This window comes from Lagenorhynchus albirostris, chromosome 6, assembly GCF_949774975.1.
Source record: "Lagenorhynchus albirostris chromosome 6, mLagAlb1.1, whole genome shotgun sequence".
NCBI lineage: Eukaryota > Metazoa > Chordata > Mammalia > Artiodactyla > Delphinidae > Lagenorhynchus > Lagenorhynchus albirostris.
The window spans coordinates 64,759,049-64,782,174 of NC_083100.1; the positions used below are offsets into that span (position 1 = coordinate 64,759,049).

Below are 23,126 nucleotides of genomic sequence, written 5' to 3' on the forward strand. Positions count from 1 at the left end.
GGAATTTTAAACAGAACAGAGTAAGTAGCTGACATTTTTAAATTGGCTTTATTACTTTAATGTTAGTTATTAAACTTTAGTGCATACATACTTTTTTCTTCCCTAATTTCCTCTAGTGAGAAAAGTTTTCTTTCTACTGCTTTTCTCATATAGAATAATATTCTTCTTACGGAACAGAATAAGCACCGGCTCTGAATATTTTTTGTTGTTGTTGAAAAACCACCTCAAAAATTCAATAATTTGAAAATGTTATGTATTTACATCTGGTTTTACACTTAATATGTCTCTGTGCAGAGAAATTATCTTACCTTAATCTGCTTGGTTGGAGTCGTCTCTTTGTCAGAATAAAGGACTTTTTCCTGGGCAGACTTTTCAAATTGTTCTTTTAAAAACTTAGTTGAAACCTTTGGAATCTCTTCATCCTCAGGTGTATCTATGACTACAAACAGAAAACAACACCAGGGATATTATGTAACTAATAAACATGATGTTTGAGAAGACATTATAATGCTATGGAAAACTTCTCATAATGTAAGTTAAGTAAAAATATTCAGGATATAAATGTATACATATGGCAGTATTTCATTATGTAAGTTAGTATATGTCAAGAAATATAGGAGGAAAAATGGTGGTGATTATCTCTGGATGGAAAGTCATAAGTAATGAAAGTGCTGTTTATTTTAATTGTATGTAGTTTCCAAATTTTCTACAAGCATGTTTTGCTGTTATGCTCAAAAATAATAATAAAAGTTATAAAACAAGAAAAGAACAGTAGAAGAACAGAAAAGGAAGATCTACTTCTTTAAGCAAAACTAAAATAAAACCAAACTCAGATATAGTCAAATAGCATTTGGGTCACAGTTGGCTTAAATCTACCCTTTTAGCACTTTGGGACAGCAAAACTTCTCATTCCACTTTTATAGGCAAGACACCCTGTACCCATCTTATGCAAACTTGCGCAGGTTTGTCTGTAGTCTAATCTCATATCTGTGGGTTGGAGAATTAGACTTAAACGTGCTTAAATTTGTTATTAAAAGTAATACAATCTAGATAACTTTTCTGTTCCCAGGGAGCTTGATAACATCAAGTTTCATTCTGGATCCCTGAGCAAAATGCAATTCAGAGGTGGCTGGCTTATCACCTTCTAGGCGTTTTGGATGAATACATCATAGGGTTGAAGGGCAATGAACTATTTTAGAAGCTTATTGCATCTCGTACCACAGGCAGAACCTAATTATATATAGAAATACTATTCTGTCCCCTTTGGGATCATAAGTCATAGTTACTAACTTTATTTAGTGGGAAGGTTTGTGCTTTGGAAGTGCTCCATTCAAACACAGAAACATCAATAGGAAAAAGATATATTGGGGTGAAATAATACCAGATTCTTACCTGTTTCTTGAACATATTGATGGAGTGGAGAAGCTTGATTTATTTCCACAGTGTGTTTTTCAAGATGAGAGACCTGTGTTTAAAGATAATTTTAAATAAATAATTGTTTTTAAGAAGTCAATTATTTCAGTATTGCACACATATTCTTCATTGCACCATGATTTTCTTCCAAGACTTCAGTGCACATTGATTACACTTTGGTCATTTATTTTAATGCATGGGTTCATGCTATAACAGAACAAATATGAGTTGACACCTAAAGTGCACTTATATTTTTAGGGTGCTCATTTTATTTTTCAAAGAATATCAACCCCAAAGTACGGAAAGAGACACTGATGTGTATTGATATTAAATATATAAAAGGACAATAAAATCAACTGTTTATAACAAGGTCAGAATTTCCACACAGTTCTGCAAACTGTGTGGAAAGTATTGTCTTTCTAAATAGTTACCATTTCTGTTCCAAGAACATCAATTTTGTGTGCTTTGGAAGTTTCTTGTTCATTTCTTTCCATTTCCTGGCTGTGTCCTGCAATGTCGACCTGGCTGCTACGGATTACCTCCTGAAAATGAATGGATGGAAGAATGAATGGACAGTGCTTTAAGAAAATTCTGAAAATTTTAACTTTTATTTTATTAATGCAATTTCAGTGACAGACGCTTCTGAAAAAAAACCTGTTTCCTCAGTATATTAGTTTACTTGGCTGTTGTAGCAATTACCACAAAGTTAATATCTTACACTTCTGTAGGTCAGAAGCCCTGAATGGGTCTTACTGGGTGTTGGCAGATGTAAGAAGGCATGCATTTCTTTCTGCAGGCTCTAGGAGAGAATCCATTCTCTTGCCTCTTGCAGTTCTAGAGACTGCCCACTTTCATTGGCTTATGGCCCCCCCTCCTCTATCAAGTTGAACTTTTTCTCACTCTGCGACCTCTCTGATTTTCTCTTGGGACCCCCTCTTTCACTTTTAAGGACCACTGTGATTACAATGGACTAATCCAGAGTATTCAGGATTATCTCCCTGTCAAAAGGTCAGCTACTTAGCAGCTCTAATTTCATCTGCAACCTTAATTCTTCTTTGCCATGTAACTTAACATATTCACGAATCCTGAGGATTAAGACATAGATATCTTCAGGAGCCATTATTCTGCCTACTACCCTTAGAAAGCAACAAATGTTAATGAGGCAACTCATACCCAATATGACAAAGATGAATCTCAAAAAGAAAATGAAAACCCTTGATGAAAAAGAAATATATTTTGTTGTTTATAAGCCAGAGTTTCATTCTACAGAAAGACATTCCCATCTTCAAGGTGGGCTTCTGGTTTGATGACACATCCAGAGTTCAATCGAAGACTATAACCATTAAATATAACCAATATAAATAGGCCATATTATGCTAGTGTGTCTCTATCTTCACACATGGCGCTACTTTTGATTTTGGTTAAGTTAGCACAGTGATCCTGGCTGAATTGGAGGGTTGAAACTCCTATTAATTTTGGTGATCCAGCCCTGCTGTTACTACAGAATGTGATCTGACACAAGTATATGATTGATTGACTGACTGATATGGTGAAGCAGCTGGCATACTGCTAAAAATCTTAACATCAAAAAATAAGGCCATAGACAGATGACTCTCCAAGAACACACCTATTTGATTGCCTTTGAGGTTGGGATTTCACTTTACCCTTGATATCTACATGACTAACAAATACTGTTTTTGAGATGGGATTTAAAAAATTTTTGTCTTAGTAGAGAATAGTCAAGTGATCAAAGGGGCATTATTACTATTAATCAAATAGGAGCACTAACTTTTTTTTAAAAAAACAAACATCGAGTTAAATAGTTCTAAGGGATCAAATTCTAAACTTTAAACCAAGAATAAGTTTAAAGTTAACTCATGAGATCTTGACTTGTGATTTTTTTTTCTTGCTAATGGACTTCTAGTGTCTGGCTTACCCCCAGGGGTATCTGGTATATAGGGTTAAAGTTCCGATTAACCAGATGGCAGTCAGACATTTGCTTAGAGGTATACAGTATTATCTGATCTTATTACACTATCTAGGAAGGAGAGTTATGACAAAAAATTGATACCCTCCCAAAAGTCCTTCAGAGAATTGAAGCCAAAATGTAGGTTTGCACTTTAAAATGTAGATTACATTTCATTGGGTGTGTTAATCAACTAGATGGGAGGAATCCTTTCACAGTGTGTATGTATATCAAATTATCACTATGTACACTTTAAATTATCTTATAATTTTTTCAATTATACCTCAATAAAGCTGAAAAAATATAAATTATATCTCATTAAATTAAAGGCCAGTGTAATCTTTTCCTAAGCAGAATGGGTTTCTAGCCCTAGTTAATGATCCACATATATCAATAGATATTTATTATCAATAGATATAAATATCAATAGATATTTATTAACATGCTTGATACATAGTTTATGCTAAGGAAAAGTTTACTTAACGAATGAATGAATAAAACAGCAAATTTCCATTAATAAATGAATTTCATTCAACCTTCTATTTGCCTGAGAATGTCCTAGAACCTGGGGTTAGAACAATGAACAAAATGTGTACTTTACTTTTTCAAGAGGGAGTATAGGAAATAAACAATTCATATTCTTTCCTTTAAGTTCAAAAAATCATAATTCTATACAATAAAAAGTTTTGCATAATCAAGTTTTATTTAAGGGTATTAATAACATTAGGCTGGAGGGAACAATAACTGTCATTGAAGACCACAGATAGAAAAAAATGCATGGGCACAAATAACAACTCTTTGTATAATAACTGTTTACAACTATGGCAAGTCTTTCCATCTATAGGAATATAATGGGGATATTCTATGGCTTTCTTATGACACACTGAGAAATAGGAAGTACTGATTAAACAGAAAGTGAAAGAGCAAAGGACATGGGAACTGACCAGTACCAAGATCCTTATTGAAAGGCACAATGATCATTACTATAGAATCACGTCTCTGCCTAGAGGCCCAGATGACAAGCTGTGGCCCAGAGACAAGCTTATTTGACCCACTCAATGTTTTTTAAAGTTTTGAACTAATTAAAACCTACAAAAAAATCAAGATTTCTGCTTATGTTTGAAAATTTTGAAGATCTGGCAATATGCCATATTCCAACATGGCAGTGGCTTGCTGGAACAAAGTAGTGGCCACCTGTCTTAGTTGGGGCATATACTTTTCAGTTGGTCACTGTTCCCATCACTCACTAATAGAGTATTTAACACCAAGTTGACATTTAAAGAAAAAAACCTGCCTATCATCTTTAAATATATTTTCTTGTAGGAGATGACACAACATAAGCAGTGGAAGGATACATAAATTTAGTTTAAAGGTATAAGTTTCTACTTCAGCATTATGTGCTATTACTAAATACTACTGTAATTGCTACACTAGTTTGGTATGTCAGTGTCAATGCATCAATTTTACTGCCCCCTGTTTTCTGCAGTTTACATAACGTCTGTCTTAAAATATTCCAAGATTTTGTTTCCATCATTTACTGTGTTTCATATTATGCAACTAGTAGAGTTGGATTTTAAATCTGACTTTCATTCTTCCCGATTGCTGGTGTCTATAGAGTGAAGGGTTAGATAAAAGGATGGATCATCATAATGCTCGGGAAGAAATCAAATTACACAAATAAAATGTAATAAAGAATTCCGGCCAGAATACCATATGCAAACTCACATAAAATAGTTCATGAAATTGGTACTTAACAATTAAATTCAAATATAGATCGGGCTGCAAGAAGAAAAATGCAGTTTTGTTCACAGGTGGATTAACCAAAGTCAGGAATGGGGATAGTACTCACTCCCTCCTTTATATTAGATATGCTATAATCTTAGGTAAGTTACTGAATCACACTTAAACTCTTTTTTTAAATATCATTCATCCATGAAAAGAAACACAGATGATATACGTGGTCTAATTTTGGGATCTAAAGGAGAAAATGTGGCATGATCACAAAATGTTATAATATTTGCATAGCTCACGCCAATCTGATATCAGCTCATAGATTAGTCAAGTATATTACAAAAGTCTCTCATGGATGTACACTTCTAAGGAGATTTCTCCAGCACAGGAAAGTGTTCACTCTGCCTACCCAACTTGCCACTGTTATTATCGTTACAGGAAAAGACATTGTACATTTCCTCTAATAAAAATGCAAACTCATGCTAGCGTAATGAGTAAGGAAAGAAAAGGACAGACTTTTTATGGTGACTCATTATTATTGTGACTCTTAGAAGTATACCCAGTAGAAAAAAGTGTGATGAAAGACTGGCAGAAGAGTAGATGATTACTGCCTCACTAGAGTGGAAAAAACAGCTCATGCTCAATACCAGTAATTCAGCAATTTTACCCATCACTAACCTCATTCTTAATAAAACTAGGAAGGGTTATGATGTATTAATGTTATATGCATCGTTGTCAAACTGACAGAAACAATACCAAAAATGTGCTATTTATGTTAGCAAAGATGTCAATTGATTCAAGGTTTGAAAGAATAATCAGTTCTTTCTTTTAAGTGATGAGCATAAAAATTTGTGGTTGATATATTGTGTTTGTCTAGATTTTGATATGTTTGAATTCAAACATGTTTTCTTTTTGCCCTGAATTTTCTCTTTACGTTTTAAAAATTTACTTTAAAACTTTACAGTATAAAATTTGACGTCCCTAGCATTGGAGCTTCAGGTTAGGGTTTTTCCTCATTCACTATACACTTCTGAGTCTTGGCTCAAAATTATTTTCTATTTGAAACCTTTCCTGACTTTTCTATACAGAGTTCCCTATTACTGCTTCTTTTATTGTATTCCTGTATGGTCAGTACACACCTCTATTATCTACCTATCCATTTCACATTCATTATTTGATAATACGACCCTTTCCTTTAACTGAATTCATGCATCCTCAAATCCCAATGTTTAGCTTCCTGGTAGAGAGTAGATGCCCCCCAGAATATCAAGGAGTGAATAGTAATATTATGAGCAAATAGTCAATAGTAATATCATGAGCAAATAGTCACTTTTTTCTCAGGAGTGTGAAAATTTTATGATTTTATAAAAATCTAATTTAAAAATTAAAATTCTATTTTTTCCCCACATAATCCTATGATTTTATTTTTTTGTATTTTGGCTGACAATCTTTGACACTGAACATTTTATGATTGGTAGGTGGAGTTACTGAAGCTGATGCATATAACAATAACATGTCCATCACTGACAAAGTATATGAAGAAGAGTTCTCTTGATAACATTGCAAGTGATCAGAACATTTATGGAAGAATATGGGCAGTGCTGTGAAGAGCAGCTGACATCATTAGAGGGAGGAGAAGCCTGTACCAAGAAACCAAAAAATACACAAAGGTAACAAACACATACAAAAAGGTAAAGAACATTGAAAAATAGGAAAATTTATTTTCAGTTGGTCTTTTTATAAAAAGATCTTCATGGTGCTAAAAAAACCCAAACTAGTCTGTATGTTCTTTTTTTAGTGGATTGTTATTATTCGCTGAGTTTGTGAATCTGATGTATTGCCAAGAAATAGCAGTAGAAATGTGTTGAGCAGAATTACTATGACATCAAAAAATTAAGTTGAGGTATTTATGATGACAGGAAAAGACAATACTTTATCCTTATTTTTAATATCAAGGGAAAAGAAGAATCAAGGCAAATGTAAGTCGTGATTCTTCATATAACTCAATATATTTGGAAGTGAAGACTACAATTTTACTTGGTTCAGTAGTAATGCTCCCTGAAGCTATGAGTGTGTCCTAGTTGGACTGTTGGATCCTAAGAGACTGATGATGCAAAACATTCAGAAAAAAAATTAAGATAGTAACTTTTTCCTTTGAAATCACTGCATCCCTAAATGTGAGTGATTGTGTATAGCTTCACTTATACCTTTATTTATTCAGCCAATAGCTACTGAGCACCAACTATCTCTATAGCATTTTGCTAGGCGTTGTCAGTACTGTTTTAGTAAAAGTTTTATCTACCAACCTATCTACATATCAATCATCTGTCTATTCATCTATCTCTATATCTGTGCAATATATAAAAATATGTACAGGATTTCCCTGGTGGTCCAGCGGTTAAGACTCTGCGCTCCCAGTGCCTGGGTTAGATCCCTGGAACTAGATCCCACATGCTGCAACTAAGAGCCTGCATTCCACAGCTGAAAAGATCCTACACGCCACAGCAAAGACCCGGTGCAGCTAAATTAATTAATTAATTAATTTAAAAAACTGTACATACATATCTAACGGAATAAAAATGGCTCACTTAGCTTGAAATTCTCGAGACAAGATCTGTAATATATACACATGCATGAATTATGCAGGTTTGTTTTATAAATCTCTGAGAGAAGCACTATCATTCAATTATTTTCAGCTCTTTCTGGGCTCAAAACAATTATGCTTTGGTCATATTTAGCTATAAAGAGCAAAACTTATAATTTTTTAATAAAAATAATTAATTTGAAAGTAGGAATATTTGACTTCAAAGAGGGAGGTTTATGAATAAGTAATGCCAGCTTTCACTACTAAAACTTTGTCCTCTACTTTCCCCAAAGTGTTATTTACAGAGCCATATCCCAGCGTCCAAAAATGCTGAAGATTCATTAAAAGAACATGTAAAAGATGTACTCTCAACTGGGCCATCAAACATATTAGTAATATAAACAACAATACTTATGTGACAAACTAAAAAGAACAGGATACATAAAAACATTCAATTTTCAGTAAAGGACACCTTCTAGAAGTTTTATGTAGATGTATGTTTTTTATACACACACATACACGCACACACACACACATACATGTATACAGGATTTCAATCTAACATAGACGTAAGGCATCTTAAAACAAAAAAGGCACTTGGATATAAATAAACATAAAAGTACAATAAAAGAGGCTAAAACTTAGTCTCAAGGAGCAGTGAAATTACCAAAAAAAAGCTTGCAAAAAGAATGAAAACATTTTAAAGAAAAAGAAAACCAGGGGTAACATATATCTTACATTAATTAATGCAAACCAAAAGAGAGAAAGAGAAGAATTCTACCTTTTTATTATTACCCCTCTTCACCAATATCCAATTGATTTATAAGCTCTTCCAATTCTATCTTTAATTATCTTTTGAGTCAATGCCCTCTTTACCCTAGAACTTCTGACCCGTTTAAGTCCTCATGTATTTAATCTGCTATTTCAGTAGTCTCCTAACTTATCTTCTTCAGTCTAACCTCAACACCATTTATATCCATCCTATACAACTAGAAAAAATGTTTCTTAAATGCATATCTATTCATCTTACTCCCCTGTTTGTTTCTTCAATGGTTTTTGATTGCCTTAGAATAAAGTAAAAAATCTTTATTATAGCATATAAGTTTTTCTCTTATCCAGCCTTTGGCTACATCTCCAGCTTCATGACTCAATTGTGCCTCATTATCTTCACAAATATACTATTTTACCTTTTGCATAAGTTGTTCCTTTCACTTAGAATGTAATTCTGTATTTATAAAAAATGACTTTAAGTCTCAGCTGAAGCATCCTCCACCCTCAGATTCCCCTCCTTGACCATCCTTCATCCAGAGTAAAGTTTATCACAACCTCCTTGTGTCCCAACAAACCTCATTTATATTTTCCATGACAGAATCTACCATATTGCACTTGTAATTATTTGTTATATGTGTTTCTCTCTGATAGAGTGAGCGTCTTGAGGGCAAAATAATATCATACTCATCATTGAATCTTTTGTGCTTGACATATGGTGAGTGGTTAATGACTATTAGCTGAATAAAAAAAAAAATAAGGCACAGACTCTGGAGTCAGCCTTCCTGAGTTAGGATCACATTTGCTCACTTTCTTGGGCATGTTACTTAGATCTTTCATGAGTTCATTTCTTGTCAAAAAAAAGTAGGGGGCGGGCAGCTAAAAATAATGCCTATCTCAGAAGGTTATTGTGAGGAGAAAGTCAGTTAACATATGTGAAAACCTGGCTCATAAGTGCTACATTAGTATTTGCTATCTTTGCTTAACATATTCATTGCACACTTACTCTGCATCAGCTATTTTCCTAGTAACTTGGGATACATAGTAAACAAGGCAAAAAAAAAAAAGATTGAAGGAAAGTAGATTGTCTGTGGTTATGTCAATACATTTTGCCATGAATTTTTTCATTGTAGAATTAAGCCCAGAAACGAAAGAAAAAACAAATTTCAATATGTACATTTTTTTCAACCAGAGAAGTAGTGGATTTGGGGGATTTTTCAAAGAGAAGCAAAAAGGTGCCTATGCATATTATAACTCTTCTAAGTCATTCTGGCCCCTAGGACATGGACATTTCTATAGAGGCATGGCCAGAGAGTGGCTTTCTGATCACCTATCCAGTTTTTCTTTGGTTCATTGTTCATGAACTGGCGCCCAGTGGAGAGTCAGTTCACAGTGATTTAATCTACTATTATACAATTCTTCTCACACTTAACTCTTTCCTAAAAGGTCCTGTTGTGTGCCTCTCATCTAGACGATAAAATAAGAATGTTAAGATTTGTAATTTATATATAGTTTTATCAGTCGCAGCTCCCAGTGTCAAGCATCAGAGTCTAACTGATTTAAATAGGACAGGTACTTTGTTAAAGAGACATTTCATAGCAGAAGTGTATTCCACAGAATCTCCAGGAGTAAGACTCCAGAAATATACTTATTCTCACAGAATAAGAGTTGGAGGTTTTGTAGCCAGGAACACTGCCGAAAAATGCTGCAGAACCTTCTGGAGAAGGCACCCTTGCTGCTGACATTGGACACACTCATTGCCAAAGCCATTGATACTATATAACAGATATTGCTTCTAGAATGGTTCTTTCTTGAAAATTGATGTAGCTAATCTCCGCCACCAGCCATCACCAAAACTGATTCTTCATAGTCCCTGCTTCTCATGCCATTTCATTACTTCTTAATGCAAAGACTGAGTTGGAGGTGTCTGATTGGTGCAGTCTAGTTCACAAGCTTGGGTCCTAGATACCAGCAGGGCCAGGAGAGTGAGTGTATGATATTTGCAGCTTCTTCTAGTGGAGGCTGGTTTTGCCTGATGGGGTGGTGGAGTCCCCAAGTACAGGAGGTTCAGATGTCCAAAAGAATGAAAAGTGCACATTACCTTTCCTAAGAAAGTATTATTTGCCAACACGGAGGTCTTATTAACCAAACAGAAACCAGTTAAAAACACAAGAAAAGGAATGCCACTCATTTTTGACAACAGATAACATAGTAGAAAACTATGTTTTCTAGAAATGTCCTATGATGAAATTGATTTGGGCTTATTTCTTGGCAATATATGCTCCATGTGACATTACAACTTCCTTTAGGAAGACTGAGACAGTACAGTTTGCCTGCTAATAGGGTCATGAAGAGTTCCTGTTATACAAACCTGCCTCCTTCATTCACTGTCCCTCTGAGCCTTTATGGTCATCAGTCTTGGTCACTGGGAGGAATACATTTTAAATCCTTATATAAAATCCAAGAGGAAGGAAAAAGCACCATAAAACAGATTTGGCTCTGATGTAAGCATTCCAAGATAATCCATGCAAACAAAGCATTTCAGGATAATTATTAATTATGACTACAAATTAATTACTCTGATCATTTGGGTTTTCTTCATAATGAGGAAAAATCAGGAAAAATAAAAGGGTAATTAGTTGCAATTTCACTGGTGAATGTATCTACTAGTAAAACAGGGAATGGAAAGAGATTGAAGTAGAGACAGGAACGTTGGGTTATGGGCTGGAGTTTGTCATCAATTCAAGTGAGAAATCAGGTAAGTAAATCACAGCTAATTTCAGTCTCACTTAGAATCCTCATTTGTAATCTGCTGGGGTAGAGAGTAGGGAAGCATTGAAGGAGATAGATAGAAGGAGCTACCATTGATTGAGTGCTGTTATGTATCAGGAAATATACAATGCCCTTCACACTTTATAACATCTAATTTCTTAAGAATTTTACCATTTTTAAATTCTACATGTTGATTACCCATGGACTTAACCAGTAAAAGGAGTTGAAGGGAAAATGCTGTGCAAGATTTGAAAATTCCAAACATATACCATGAATATAGAGATGAACAAGAATTCAGTCAACCAGTTGCTTTGAGTCAATGCTTTTAACACCTTAAAGCAATAAGTGATGTGCTCAACATGCACTTGTGATGTACCTAAAGTGCATTTAAAGTAGGGACAAGAAAGGAGAGTTATTCTCAACTAGCTAAGTATGCTGAAGAACTGCACTGAAATGCCTTCAAAGAATCTAAAAATTAATAATCATGTGCTGTAATTTTTATTGTATATTAATTTTTTTGAAAAAAATCACTGAGTCTTTTACTAATATGCTTTTCACCAGTATATCAGGTAACCACACAATTTGCTTTATTTCTTTTAGGGTTGTTGATTCAGTGAACCATCTTTTCTATCAGTATAATATCGGTCATCAAGTGCAAAGGTTTCAAGAAATATAAAAATCAATGTCAGAGGTTAGAAGGGTCTCAAAATGGAAACAAGGTTCTTACAAAAAAGGATAAAGAACGATTTGCTTTAAGTAGATGCTTAAATAGTTTCATTTTGCCTAAAAATATACATCTCCAGCTTATAAAAATTGAGCCATTTAACTCCTATAGATTTGTAGAAACAAATCAGATGAAATGAAATTTAAGGACATACCCTTTGATCTGTACTGGATTTTCTCCCAGTTACACTTATCAGTTCCAGGGCACCCACCCACTTGCTGAAGACTCATGACTGAAGATCAAGTTGGTTCTATAAGGATGCATCAGAGCGGATGAGATTCAAACAGGCTTTGCTAAGGAGTGATAGTCTTTAAAGCTTATTTCAAGTATAGTGGTCTATGAAACAGTCAAAGATAAATACTTGATCACGTATCTCAAAATTATAAGAAGAGAAATAATACTGAGCATAGGTGCCAAACACAGAGCCTATGATCATTATATTTAAGTAATTTAACCTGTATTTTGTGTGACATGATATTGTCTGTCTCACCACTATTTTTACAGGAGGAAATCAACATATTTGCATCTGATTCTGATACAGAAAAAGTAGCTCTGTATGTAAGTATCTATAATTCTCTCATCAGTATTTTTTTTCACACTCCCTCCTCCCCACAAATTATTGCTTTTCTTTCTCTATTTTCAGTACCCAGACTTGATGGTACACTTTCTCATTATCATAATCCCCTCTCTAGTAACGAAACGCCTGGAAAAAATAAAGACAGGGAAGAAAAGGAACTGAGGAAAAAAAGGAAAACTTTTTTTTGATCCTCTAAAAGAAAAACAAAACACAGAAAATATGATTGGGGGGAATTTGTTGATATTTTTTAGAATAATGATACAAAATGCTTCTGATAAAAGGCTCACAAACTGAACCCCAGCCTAAAGTACTGACTTCATCGAAGCACCCTAAACCTCCCCAAACAGTTCTATACACTATGCAATATGATGAATTGCAGGATCCAAGGGAGGAATTTCAAATGCCATAGCAGGATGATGTCTCTAGAAGACCCTGGTATTTACCCAAGGATAAGGAAGATGAATTGAGCACTTGGCTCCCCCTATTGGGGTCCATGTAGTGGCTGGTATATGATGTGCCCTGTCCTCCTGATGGGGTTAGAAATGAAGTAGTCTCCTAAAAAGCTGTTTCTTGGACCATGCTGGGTAGATCACTCAGGATAGATAGGGATAAAGAACAAGGACAAGAAAAGGCTGTTAGAAGGAGATGTAATCTTACTCTGGGTTCTGTGATGTTGAGATTTGCAAAGAAGCTGGAAAAAATGAAGAATTTCTTAAACATATCTCTGTAAGGGCATGGTGCTAAGGACAGAATCTCTTAAAGCCTCTTCCTTTTCTCGGGCCTTGTGTTCTTCCAGGTTTTTTTAGCATGATAATTCATCTGTAATTATGCAAACTAATAAATAAACGAACATCCAAAAGAATAGACAAGCTTGACTCAATCCAGTCATTTTCAGAGATCCATGAAGACAGGTTTATTCTGAGAAATATGAGACCCAGAAGCAGCAGAAAGAGCTAATAATATCCTCTTATGTCAAGTGCTTACAGAAAACACCCGTTTTATAAAAGTAATCATGTGGAAAAAACATTTTGCAGATTTTACTAAGTTCTGCAAACAAAATGATTGAGTAATCTTAAGGGTTTCTTTTGTTGTTATAATTTTCCTTGCTCCTCACAAACTAGCAAAATCTCAGAACTTAAAATTCTATGTCTTGCCATTCTATTATAAAATTTAAAAAGAAAGTAAATTTAATTAGTATATTATAAGATATTGTCTATATACTTGAGAATTCTATTAAGCGTAATTATACAAAGAGCACAGTTACAATTCTGAACTAATAGGAGACCAGATTGAAGAAGGGGCTATACAAATGTATTTTTTTTCTATTCCAACTTTCCCTAAATATCCACTCCCTCCCATAAAAGAAGACATAAAATTTGATTATGTCAAAACATCTGTGCTTTACATCTTTATCAACATCAAAAACTTTTTCAGATCACCTGCTGAACCTCTAAGAACATGAAACTCTGTGCTCTCACTTTGTGTCTTTGAGGAAAGGGTCTAGGTGACACTCTCTCAATAACCATAGGCCCTGTGATAAGAACAATACCACTCCTTTTCTCCTAAAGCAATCCCAATTCCTTTCACTTTAAAGGAGTGAAGGGTATATCTGTAAGTATACTTTTCTTCTGTAAATGAAACTGAAAATGGATTCTATAAGAACAAATAGGTTTCAGAAACAGAAAACTCACCATTAAAAGTACCATTAAGAGAAAGAGAAACTTTGATAGTAATACTCCAATAATTGGGTAAATGTTACTACTACAACTTTTATTTTGGAGAATAAGATGAATCATAGAAAAGCAACCAATTCAAGGTTTTTTGAAAGCATTGAATCTTGCAACTCAGTTTTACTTATGAGTATTTGTACCATTCACTGAGGCCCTGACTGCCTGAGAAACTGTACTGGGGGCCCCCCTTCCTCTGGTAATGTTTCTAAACCCCTCCAAGCCACCAGGCAGATTAGTTTGTTTGCTCATTTTCAGCACAGTAAAGGAACCCAGGCAGAATGCACACATTGGATGGACTACACTGTTTCATCAAGAAGATAGAGTTTCCACACAAGACCCAGGCAAATGCTTTGCGGGTATCTTCACAGTGCGGGGTTGGAATGTGTTTCCCTTTATAATGATGCACTGGAATGGCCTGCAGTGCTGTCCCAGGGGAGGGAGGTGTGAATCCCTCTGTGCACTAGCATCTACCAACAGATTCTGCAAAAGAAGCTGAAATTGGAAGTTGCAAAGGAACCATGACTGAGACTTTATGTTCACACCTCAGTAGACAGTTAGCAATTACCATCAACTTCATCTGGGGACAGTAGAAGTTGAGAGTTATAGTGTGTGGCTCTAAAGTAATGTGATTAATGCCAGTAGATCATATAAGATAGTCTTATAGTGCTTTATAGGCACACCTTGTATCCCAGGGGGAGTCCACATATTAGTTTACCTGTGAAAGGAGCCAAATGTCTATGACCATGTTACTATATGATTTAATAAGGTTTATCACTTTATAATCATCTTATGTCTTTCAGAAATTAATATTATTTTTATAGAAATATCAAAGGTACAAACTCAAGAGACATTAGGTAACCAGATTGTATAATCCTATGAAATTAAAGTTTTTTAATGAAAGATGGCAATATTAATGAGTTAAATCTCCGTTTTAATTAATTATTGGCATATCAGTGTAGCTTAAGCTAATAAATTCATTATTTTTAGTTTATTTTTATTCTAATTGGTTTATTTTAAATGCTTTGATATGTATTTCTTTAGTTCACTTATATCACTCCATTATCTAGCTTTTAAAAAATATTTGAATATCTTTGTATATATGCAAAAAAAATCCTCACAATTTTAATACAGTCTGCCATTAACATGGGAGTTAACTGGGCTTGGAGGTACCAGTAAATTGGTCGTTTGGCTGACTGGCATTTATTATATTCACCATGATTCTTTTAAGCCCTTGATTTCTCTGTTCTCAGCAGCCCCTGTTCTATTCTTTGCAGTAGGCATCTCAAGAGAAATCTCAATAGAAATAGAAGGGCCTTGGTATCAGAGTGAAGAATGAGGTGGGCAGTGGAGAAGCCTCAGATGAGAAACTAAGAGGGGAGTGGTCATCTCTGGGATATCAAATCCTGGCTCAACCTTGAACTGCCATGCTCATTGCTGCACATTAGAATCCCCTGGAGGGCTATAAAATTCCCTGATCCCTGACCCCATGCCAGGACAATTAAACCAGAATTACCTGGGCTGCCCTAGGAGTTCCAGTGCATGGCCAGAGTTGAGGACCACCTTACTGAGAGCCTAGGAGACTTAGAGGACAAGAGCTCCCACTGAGATTTCATGTCAATTCTAAATCCTTATCCAGTCAGAGAAAAGGTAGGAGGAGACATGTCAGGAGCTCTGAAGAGGTCTTGCTTCAGGTCCAGAGTGATGTAGAAACCAGCAGACAGAGGACTTATTGAAACCCACTCCTACTACATTCCTGTACCCCAACCCAGGGAGGCCTGGGGTAGAAGCACGTAATAGGTGCTCCATAAGTACTGGAAGCCCCATTTCTAGACAAACCAGGCACATATGGGCTTTTTGGAAGCAGGAGAAGAATTAGTGGTTTGTTGGGGCTGGTAGAAAAAGCCTTTCATCCTGAGAAATACACATTTTCACAGAGTTTAGTTTGTGTTTTTGCTTTCCTCATAGTTGGGAAAAGCAGTACTAAATGCAGTTAATTGGCTTTGCATCTTGAGCAAGGACATTTTTTTTACCAAATATAACTCTTTTCCATTCACCTTCTGTAGGAAAAAATGTGGGATTCCACCAAGACCTACAGAGCTATAGGAAGGTGGACACGGGTAGGAAGGGAGGAGACAGATGGAGACTGGGTAGCAGGAGGTCACCAGTTGCAAAGCATGTACAGGGATGTTAATTATAAACTAATCTTTAATTACCTAATGAGCTTCTAGGAAACGATTCTGTCTCCCCAGGCTAAAAAACTGAGAAAACAGTTAAGGTGTGAGGCACAGAACAATGCCATCCTTCTTTGTCATCTTACCTATACATAAAATGTTTATGAATCGCATTCTACTTTGAAAATAATTACCACTGGATTATGCTTTAGTGGCAACACTACTAATGATAATAGCTGGTGTTTACTGAACATTTAATATCTGCTAGGCATTCTAGTAAGAATTTTACATGAACTGTCTCATTTTATTCTTAACACACCTGTTACTTCATCCTCATTTCACAGAATAGGTTACGTGGTTAACTCAGGGAATTCTAACCTGGGCTGTATGACTCTGGAGCCAATAGGCCTAACCATGAGGGTAAACTGCCTCATTTTGAGTGGGGTTACTTTAGTTACAATAGTCATTTTAAAACCGTGTGCACAACTAAAAAACTTTTCAAGACACACTTTGGGTCACAACCTTGTGTGCTGATAGAGATCTAGGTTAGATTGGGGTTGTTAATAGCAATCTAGGCCCTTGAAAAATCGTGCATGGGGCAGAAAGCTAAAGGTAGGTTTAAAACATTTACGTGAGAAATGCTTTGCAATGTGGACATTTAGCTGATAAAAATACGTTTAGTTTGCTAGAAGATAATTACGGGTCACCTTTAAAGAGTCTAAAACACACAGATGTCAGATTATATCTGTCACAACCTGTCAAAAATATTTTCTATCAGCCTAAAATTGTCCAGAGGTTGTTCCAAATCTACATAATCCTACAGAGTGCTAATGTTTACATGAGGAGTTTTGCAACAGCAGATGTATGTGGAAAGATACATACTGTCTTGCAGCTCCCTACTGGTCCCCATCAGACTTGGCGGCAGGGAGTGAAGGTCAGGAATACTTTAGACTCTTGACATAGATTCAGTGCAGCCATTTTCACATGAAAGCAATTACCTAAGCACTGTATCGCACTGATTACTTACCAGACTTTTGGAGCCCCATCTGCTCTTCCCTACTTAAGCCACTTAAAATGAAAACAAAACAAAACAAACAAAAAAAACAACTCCAGAAAAGAAGATGCTTGTAGGACTTCACAATTAATACGCAAGGAGCTACTCAGTACTGTGTAAATAAAAGAGAAAGAAAACGAAGAGGAAATAAGCATGAGAGAATGAAAATCAAACCCTGAATGTGAGACTATGGCACAAAGAAGGAACGTCTTAAGACTGCTACTGGGTCCAAGGTTTGTTTTTTGGAGGAATGGAAATGTTCTAAAATTAGATTGTGGTGACACTGTACAACTTTGTGAATATATTAAACAGACATTGAATTGTACACTTAAAATGGGTGAGTTCTATGGTATGCAAATTATCTCAATAAAGCTGTTAAAAAAGAAGAAAGAGAGGAAGAAAATCTTTAAAAAAAACCAACAACCCAGAAACCATGGAAAGGGTGAGTGAAAATCAACTCTGAAAAGAGACAATGGCCATTTCATACCAACAACATCTGCTCCAGCATACTTCAAGACACACTTTTAAGGATGAGGGGATGGGTTATTTTTTTTTTTTCCCAAATGGAGCCTGCTGTACTGAGTGGATTAAAAATATCTCTCTTAAATGGTCCTTTCCATTCTAGCATTAAGAAGCTACTGATTTTCACTGGCATAGAATTCTGAGAAATCAATCCTAAGACAAAGTCAGAAACAATGCTAATGTGATATTTCTAACCTAAATATCAACAGGACACATGCCGAATGGCTCATAATCCCTTAAGGAGGGTTGGATTTCATTCATACCTACAGGAATCAGTAATGGCTGTTTTGAAAAACAGAATCTAAATGGGTGATATTAAAAATGAGTAGTAGTAACTACCAGAGCCACCGAGTAAAGTTTTCTCCAACACATTCTTCTAAGAAGCTGAACCCTCACCCCAAACATCCTTCACCCAGGGGCCCTGACTGTTGAGAGTAGCTCCTTTTTCTAATTTACATAAGGATACTCCACAAGGCTAGCAGTGATGCTGGTAACTGTTAAACAGGCAGAACCATAAAGCATAAGTTTAGAACACATAAATAGGACATCATTCCAAGTTTAAAATGTCTGGCATAAACGAATGTTCCTATATCTTGTACCTCCTTTTTTCCCCCCTATTTCAGAACCTCTTTTTCAATAGGTATGAAATAATCAATAAAAAAACAGAGGGACCTTTAACCTCAGAGATAGCTTAATTTTCCAAAATTGTTTAGTCCCATTGCTGATCTCCCAGACAAACTGTTTCCAAATAGCTAATTACCCTGAAATAGCTCACTTCAATACATTAGGAAGGAAAGAGGCAGACTGGACTGAATTATTACACCTTATGAAATTATTACTAATTGTGATATTAAATATTGTCAGAAATCCAAAACAAATGTTCTTTCTTTTAACTCTAATTAAACTTGATTTCCAAGCTAATATTAATTTTTATATGTCAGCAAAATAAATATTTTTCTGACCAGTGGCAGACTTAGCAGAGAGCTAAATCTCAAGTACTTTCAATAAAGACTGAAAACACCCTCAGAGCCGACAATAACTTGGGTAAGACAGTTAACTGTCTGTCTACCAGTAAATGTTTTGTTCTCAATCCCTGCTGATAAAAGAAGTGATTTTTAGAATGCATTCAGATAGCTTTAAAAGTTTAAGTGAATATCTAAGACATGATTTTTCTATGTTTTCCTCTCTATAACCAAATCTGATATGTATCTCAAATTTCCATTAAGGAGTATAAGTTAGTCATTTGATTTTCTATGATACAGATGACTTTTTTCTTTCATTTTCCTACAGACTTCTGCATACAGTTCAATAAATGGTATTTACTCGTTTATCCTTCCATATATTCCCTTTATATTTTATTTATATTGCATTGCACTGTGACTTAGATTTAGTTATTCCTCATGGAATTATGGGGTATTATTAGTGTATCTAAACGTAGATAATGAAACTGAAGTTCAGAGAGGTCCCTACAGGCCCAGAGTCAGGCAGATATTCAGATTTTTAGCACATGTTTTTTTATTACTCTCACACACTTTAGTATGTCATGGTCACAGAGAAGGAACTACAGCTTATAATAATAAACTATATTTGCAAGGAGCTTATAGTGGAGAGATATATATATATATTTGCTGGTTTGGTTGTTTTTGTTTTTACCCAGCATTCATTTATTCTTTGTTCATAAGGGTATGCTGAGATCTTCCACGTAGGTAAACAGGTACAGAGGCCTCAGCCAATCAGCAACCTCTAGCTACAGCAATTTAGTTCTAGGGGGAGCATGTGTATTCCACTTAGAACCAATTAGATCCTGTAAGGTTTCTTTCCCTGGGGCTTCTGGGAAAAGGATTCTCACTCTTTCTCTGCATTGTTTTTACTCCTTTCTGGGGAAAACCTGGGAGAGAATGGGGCCAGCTCAGAGGAAGTGAGGCTGAGAGGTAAAAAAGAAGAAATATGATCAAGGAGATACTCAGTTTTTTAAACAAACACTTGTGAAGTGCTTATAAAGGGCCAGGCACAGTCTTAAGCACTTTACAAAAACAGCTTAATTAATCCTCTTAACAAACCTATGAGGTGGGTACTACTACAATCTTGACTTTATAATTGAGGAAATTGAGACACAGAGAAGTTAAGAAACTTGCCTAATGTCATTCAGCTAATAAATGAAGGAGGGCTTCCCTGGTGGCACAGTGGTTAAGAATCTGCCTACCAATGCAGGGGACACGGGTTCGAGCCCTGGTCTGGGAAGATCCCTCATGCTGGGGAGCAGCTAAGCCCATGCGCCACAACTGCTGAGCCTGTGCTCTAGAGCCCGCGAGCCACAACTACTGAGCTCTTGTGCTACAACTACTGAAGCCCACGTGCCTAGAGCCCGTGCTCCGCAACAAGAGAATGAGAAGCCCGCACACTGCAACGAAGAGTAGCCCCTGCTTGCTGCAACTAGAGAAAGCCCGCTGCAGCAACGAAGACCCAGTGCAACCAAAAATAAATACATAAAATAAATTAAATAAATAAATAAATAAATGAAGGAGCAGGGATTTGGACCCAGGTGATCATGCTCCATCCCAGTGCTCTTAGCTACTACGCTAGAGACATACTGTGAGTCCTTAATTACATCAATGGTAAGGTAATATATGCTTCACAATGGGTTCTCAAAGAAAAGAAGGAAAGAGGGAAGGAAGGAAGAAGGGAAGGGAAGGGAAGGGACATCCCTGATTTTTTGCATTTGACAATTCCCTTGGTATAAATATTCTCAACATGGCTGATTTCAAGCTATGAACACAATATTATCTGGTTTGCAAAATTCCTGAAAATTTAATAATCAAAGAGTTGGTACAAGCCAGTTGCTCTAGTACACCCCTGGAACTTACATCAAGCCTTCCTTCCACAAGACTGCACTTTTATGAATCTGTAATGTTCCTTTTGGTTTAAGACTCTTGTGGTTGACTTTTTGGTCTTTTGCAATATAAAGCATCCTAACTGATACCAAGTTTCACAGATGATGAAATGCTTTCATGGAAACTGCTCTTTGTCATCTTTGACTGCCACAATCACCTCATGAGATAGACAAAACACTCATCAGTTTCCCCATCATAACTCAACAGAAACTGAGACTTTGAGGGGCTTATGAATTTGGACTATGTAGTACTGGCTACATAATTTGCCACACCCAGTGCAAAATGAAAATGTACGGTCCATTATTCAAAAATCTTAAGAATTTCAAGATGACAGCAGAGCATGAAACTAAGTGCAAGGCCCCTCTAAGTATGGAGCCCTGTTTAACTGCCCACAATGAAGATGGCACTGGGTCTATGGGACTCAGCTGATAAATGTCAGAGGTGGTGTGTGAACTCAGATCTACAAGTCCCATAGCCCTTACACTCTATCACACCGCTTTCCTGCAAAATAAAGGATATGGAAATACTTTACCTATCTTCTATGTAGGATTTATTTAAATTATTAATGATGACTATATAGCATGTGGTTGATCAGTTTCAAGTAAACACATATACTTGATTCACTTAGAATCCTATGTTGCAAGAGCTATACATTAGGTTACAAGTATATCCAATCTTAATTTATTTATATTACATTTCCTTTAGGCAAAATTAAAAGAAATCTTACCGTAAACTTATTGTGAGCAACTTACATTGCACATTTTTTTTCTTGTTTACTTTTCAAACAAAGCCAGAAAAAGAAAACAAATAATATTCCACATACCAGACTTTTAATCAATCTATCTGATATACTGCCCCTGACGCAACCTTACAAACCCAACTGCCTTAATAGCCACAAGTTAGGCAACTCTAAATACCCTAGGGAGTTCTCTGAAAAAACAAGCAAACAAACAAAACCAAAAAACAGAAACAACCCCCACGTTTATCTCTGACTACAGCATTTCAGAAATACCCCAGTTACTTTCTTCCTCCTGGAAAACCTGGGCCTAAGTCCAGCTGTTTACAGTGCAATTACTATTTTCCAAAGTGCCAGGCTTACTCTAATGAGTTTTATTACTTAGATTTTCACATTCAAAAATCATCACCCATGACAATATTCGGTAATATATGACAATGGAGTAATGAAATGGGAAAGAATCTTTTATGTAAGATAGCATTTAGAAGTTGTATTATGCAGTTTTATATAACATCTGGTTTCCACTACTCAATTTTTGGTGATTTTTAAAGAAAGCAGAAAACTCATCACAATACGCAGCTGAATAATGCTTCATATTTAATCTATGCAAACAAATAACAGATAGTTTATCATGAATTATAACCTAAAGGCAGAGGCTCAATGTAAATATTGTGCTCAACACTTCTATTTACCTGTTGACTAACCTAGGCTATTTAATTTTCATTTTTGTTTGAGACATTAGAAGCCAAGAGAAAAAATATTCCAGTATGATTCCCTAGAAACATGGCAAAATGCTCCAAATAAATAAATCAATACATTGATATGAATTAACCGTGATTTTTCTAAAACATTTTAAAATTACAATTCTTGTTAATGAGTAATGAAAATAAATATACCACCAAAGAGGGCAGGGATGTGTGTTTTATATTAGCACTGAAATGAAAGCATTTCAACCAGACATGATTTATCCTTTACCAATAGTAGTACTACCTGCTCAGATCTGTCCTGGTGCTGGTATTGGTACTGAGTAAAGGTATTACAGGAAGAAGCAATTCTGTCCTTCTCAAATTGTTTCTTCACTCTGGCCAAACCGCCAGGCACTGTGCACATTTCTGATTCTTCCAGCATCTAAGACAAGAAAAAGGAAAGAAAAAGGAAATTTCAGCTTTACATCTTCTCAGGATGGGATTCTCAAGCTATTTTTTTAAAAAATGGTTGATAATTATTGAGTGGTATATTAAAAAGATATTAACATACACAATTATTTCAGGAGGATCTTATTACAGAAAACCTTAATAAAAATAATTTCTCCATGTTGTTTTTTCCTGTATCAGTCTTTTGATATAAAGTCAGAAGGATCTTTAAAATATTGAGTTAAGTTTCCTTATCTCAGATAGATTTTTATGTCTGGAGATTAGGTCTGTTAGAATGGATTTCTCTCATAATACACAGACTAGCAGAAATTAGAATAATTGATTCAATTTTAA

The 23,126-nt window shown here is 35.5% G+C and overlaps 1 protein-coding gene across 4 annotated transcripts in view; it reads right to left on the bottom strand.

Moving 5' to 3' along the window:
• XIRP2 (xin actin binding repeat containing 2) overlaps window positions 1–23,126 on the bottom strand; it is a 72,377-nt gene that overhangs the window by 22,216 nt on the left and 27,035 nt on the right. For all 4 annotated transcript variants that reach the window (XR_009541168.1, XM_060152726.1, XM_060152727.1 and 1 more), the window contains 4 exons: window positions 22,630–22,767; window positions 1,845–1,955; window positions 1,393–1,465; window positions 309–439 (listed from right to left, as the gene is read on the bottom strand). Coding sequence is in view for 3 of the 4 variants with exons in the window: in XM_060152726.1 (XP_060008709.1) it covers window positions 309–439; window positions 1,393–1,465; window positions 1,845–1,955; window positions 22,630–22,767 (453 nt within the window). In the remaining variant the exon portion in view is untranslated. The remainder of the gene's footprint in view (window positions 1–308; window positions 440–1,392; window positions 1,466–1,844; window positions 1,956–22,629; window positions 22,768–23,126) is intronic.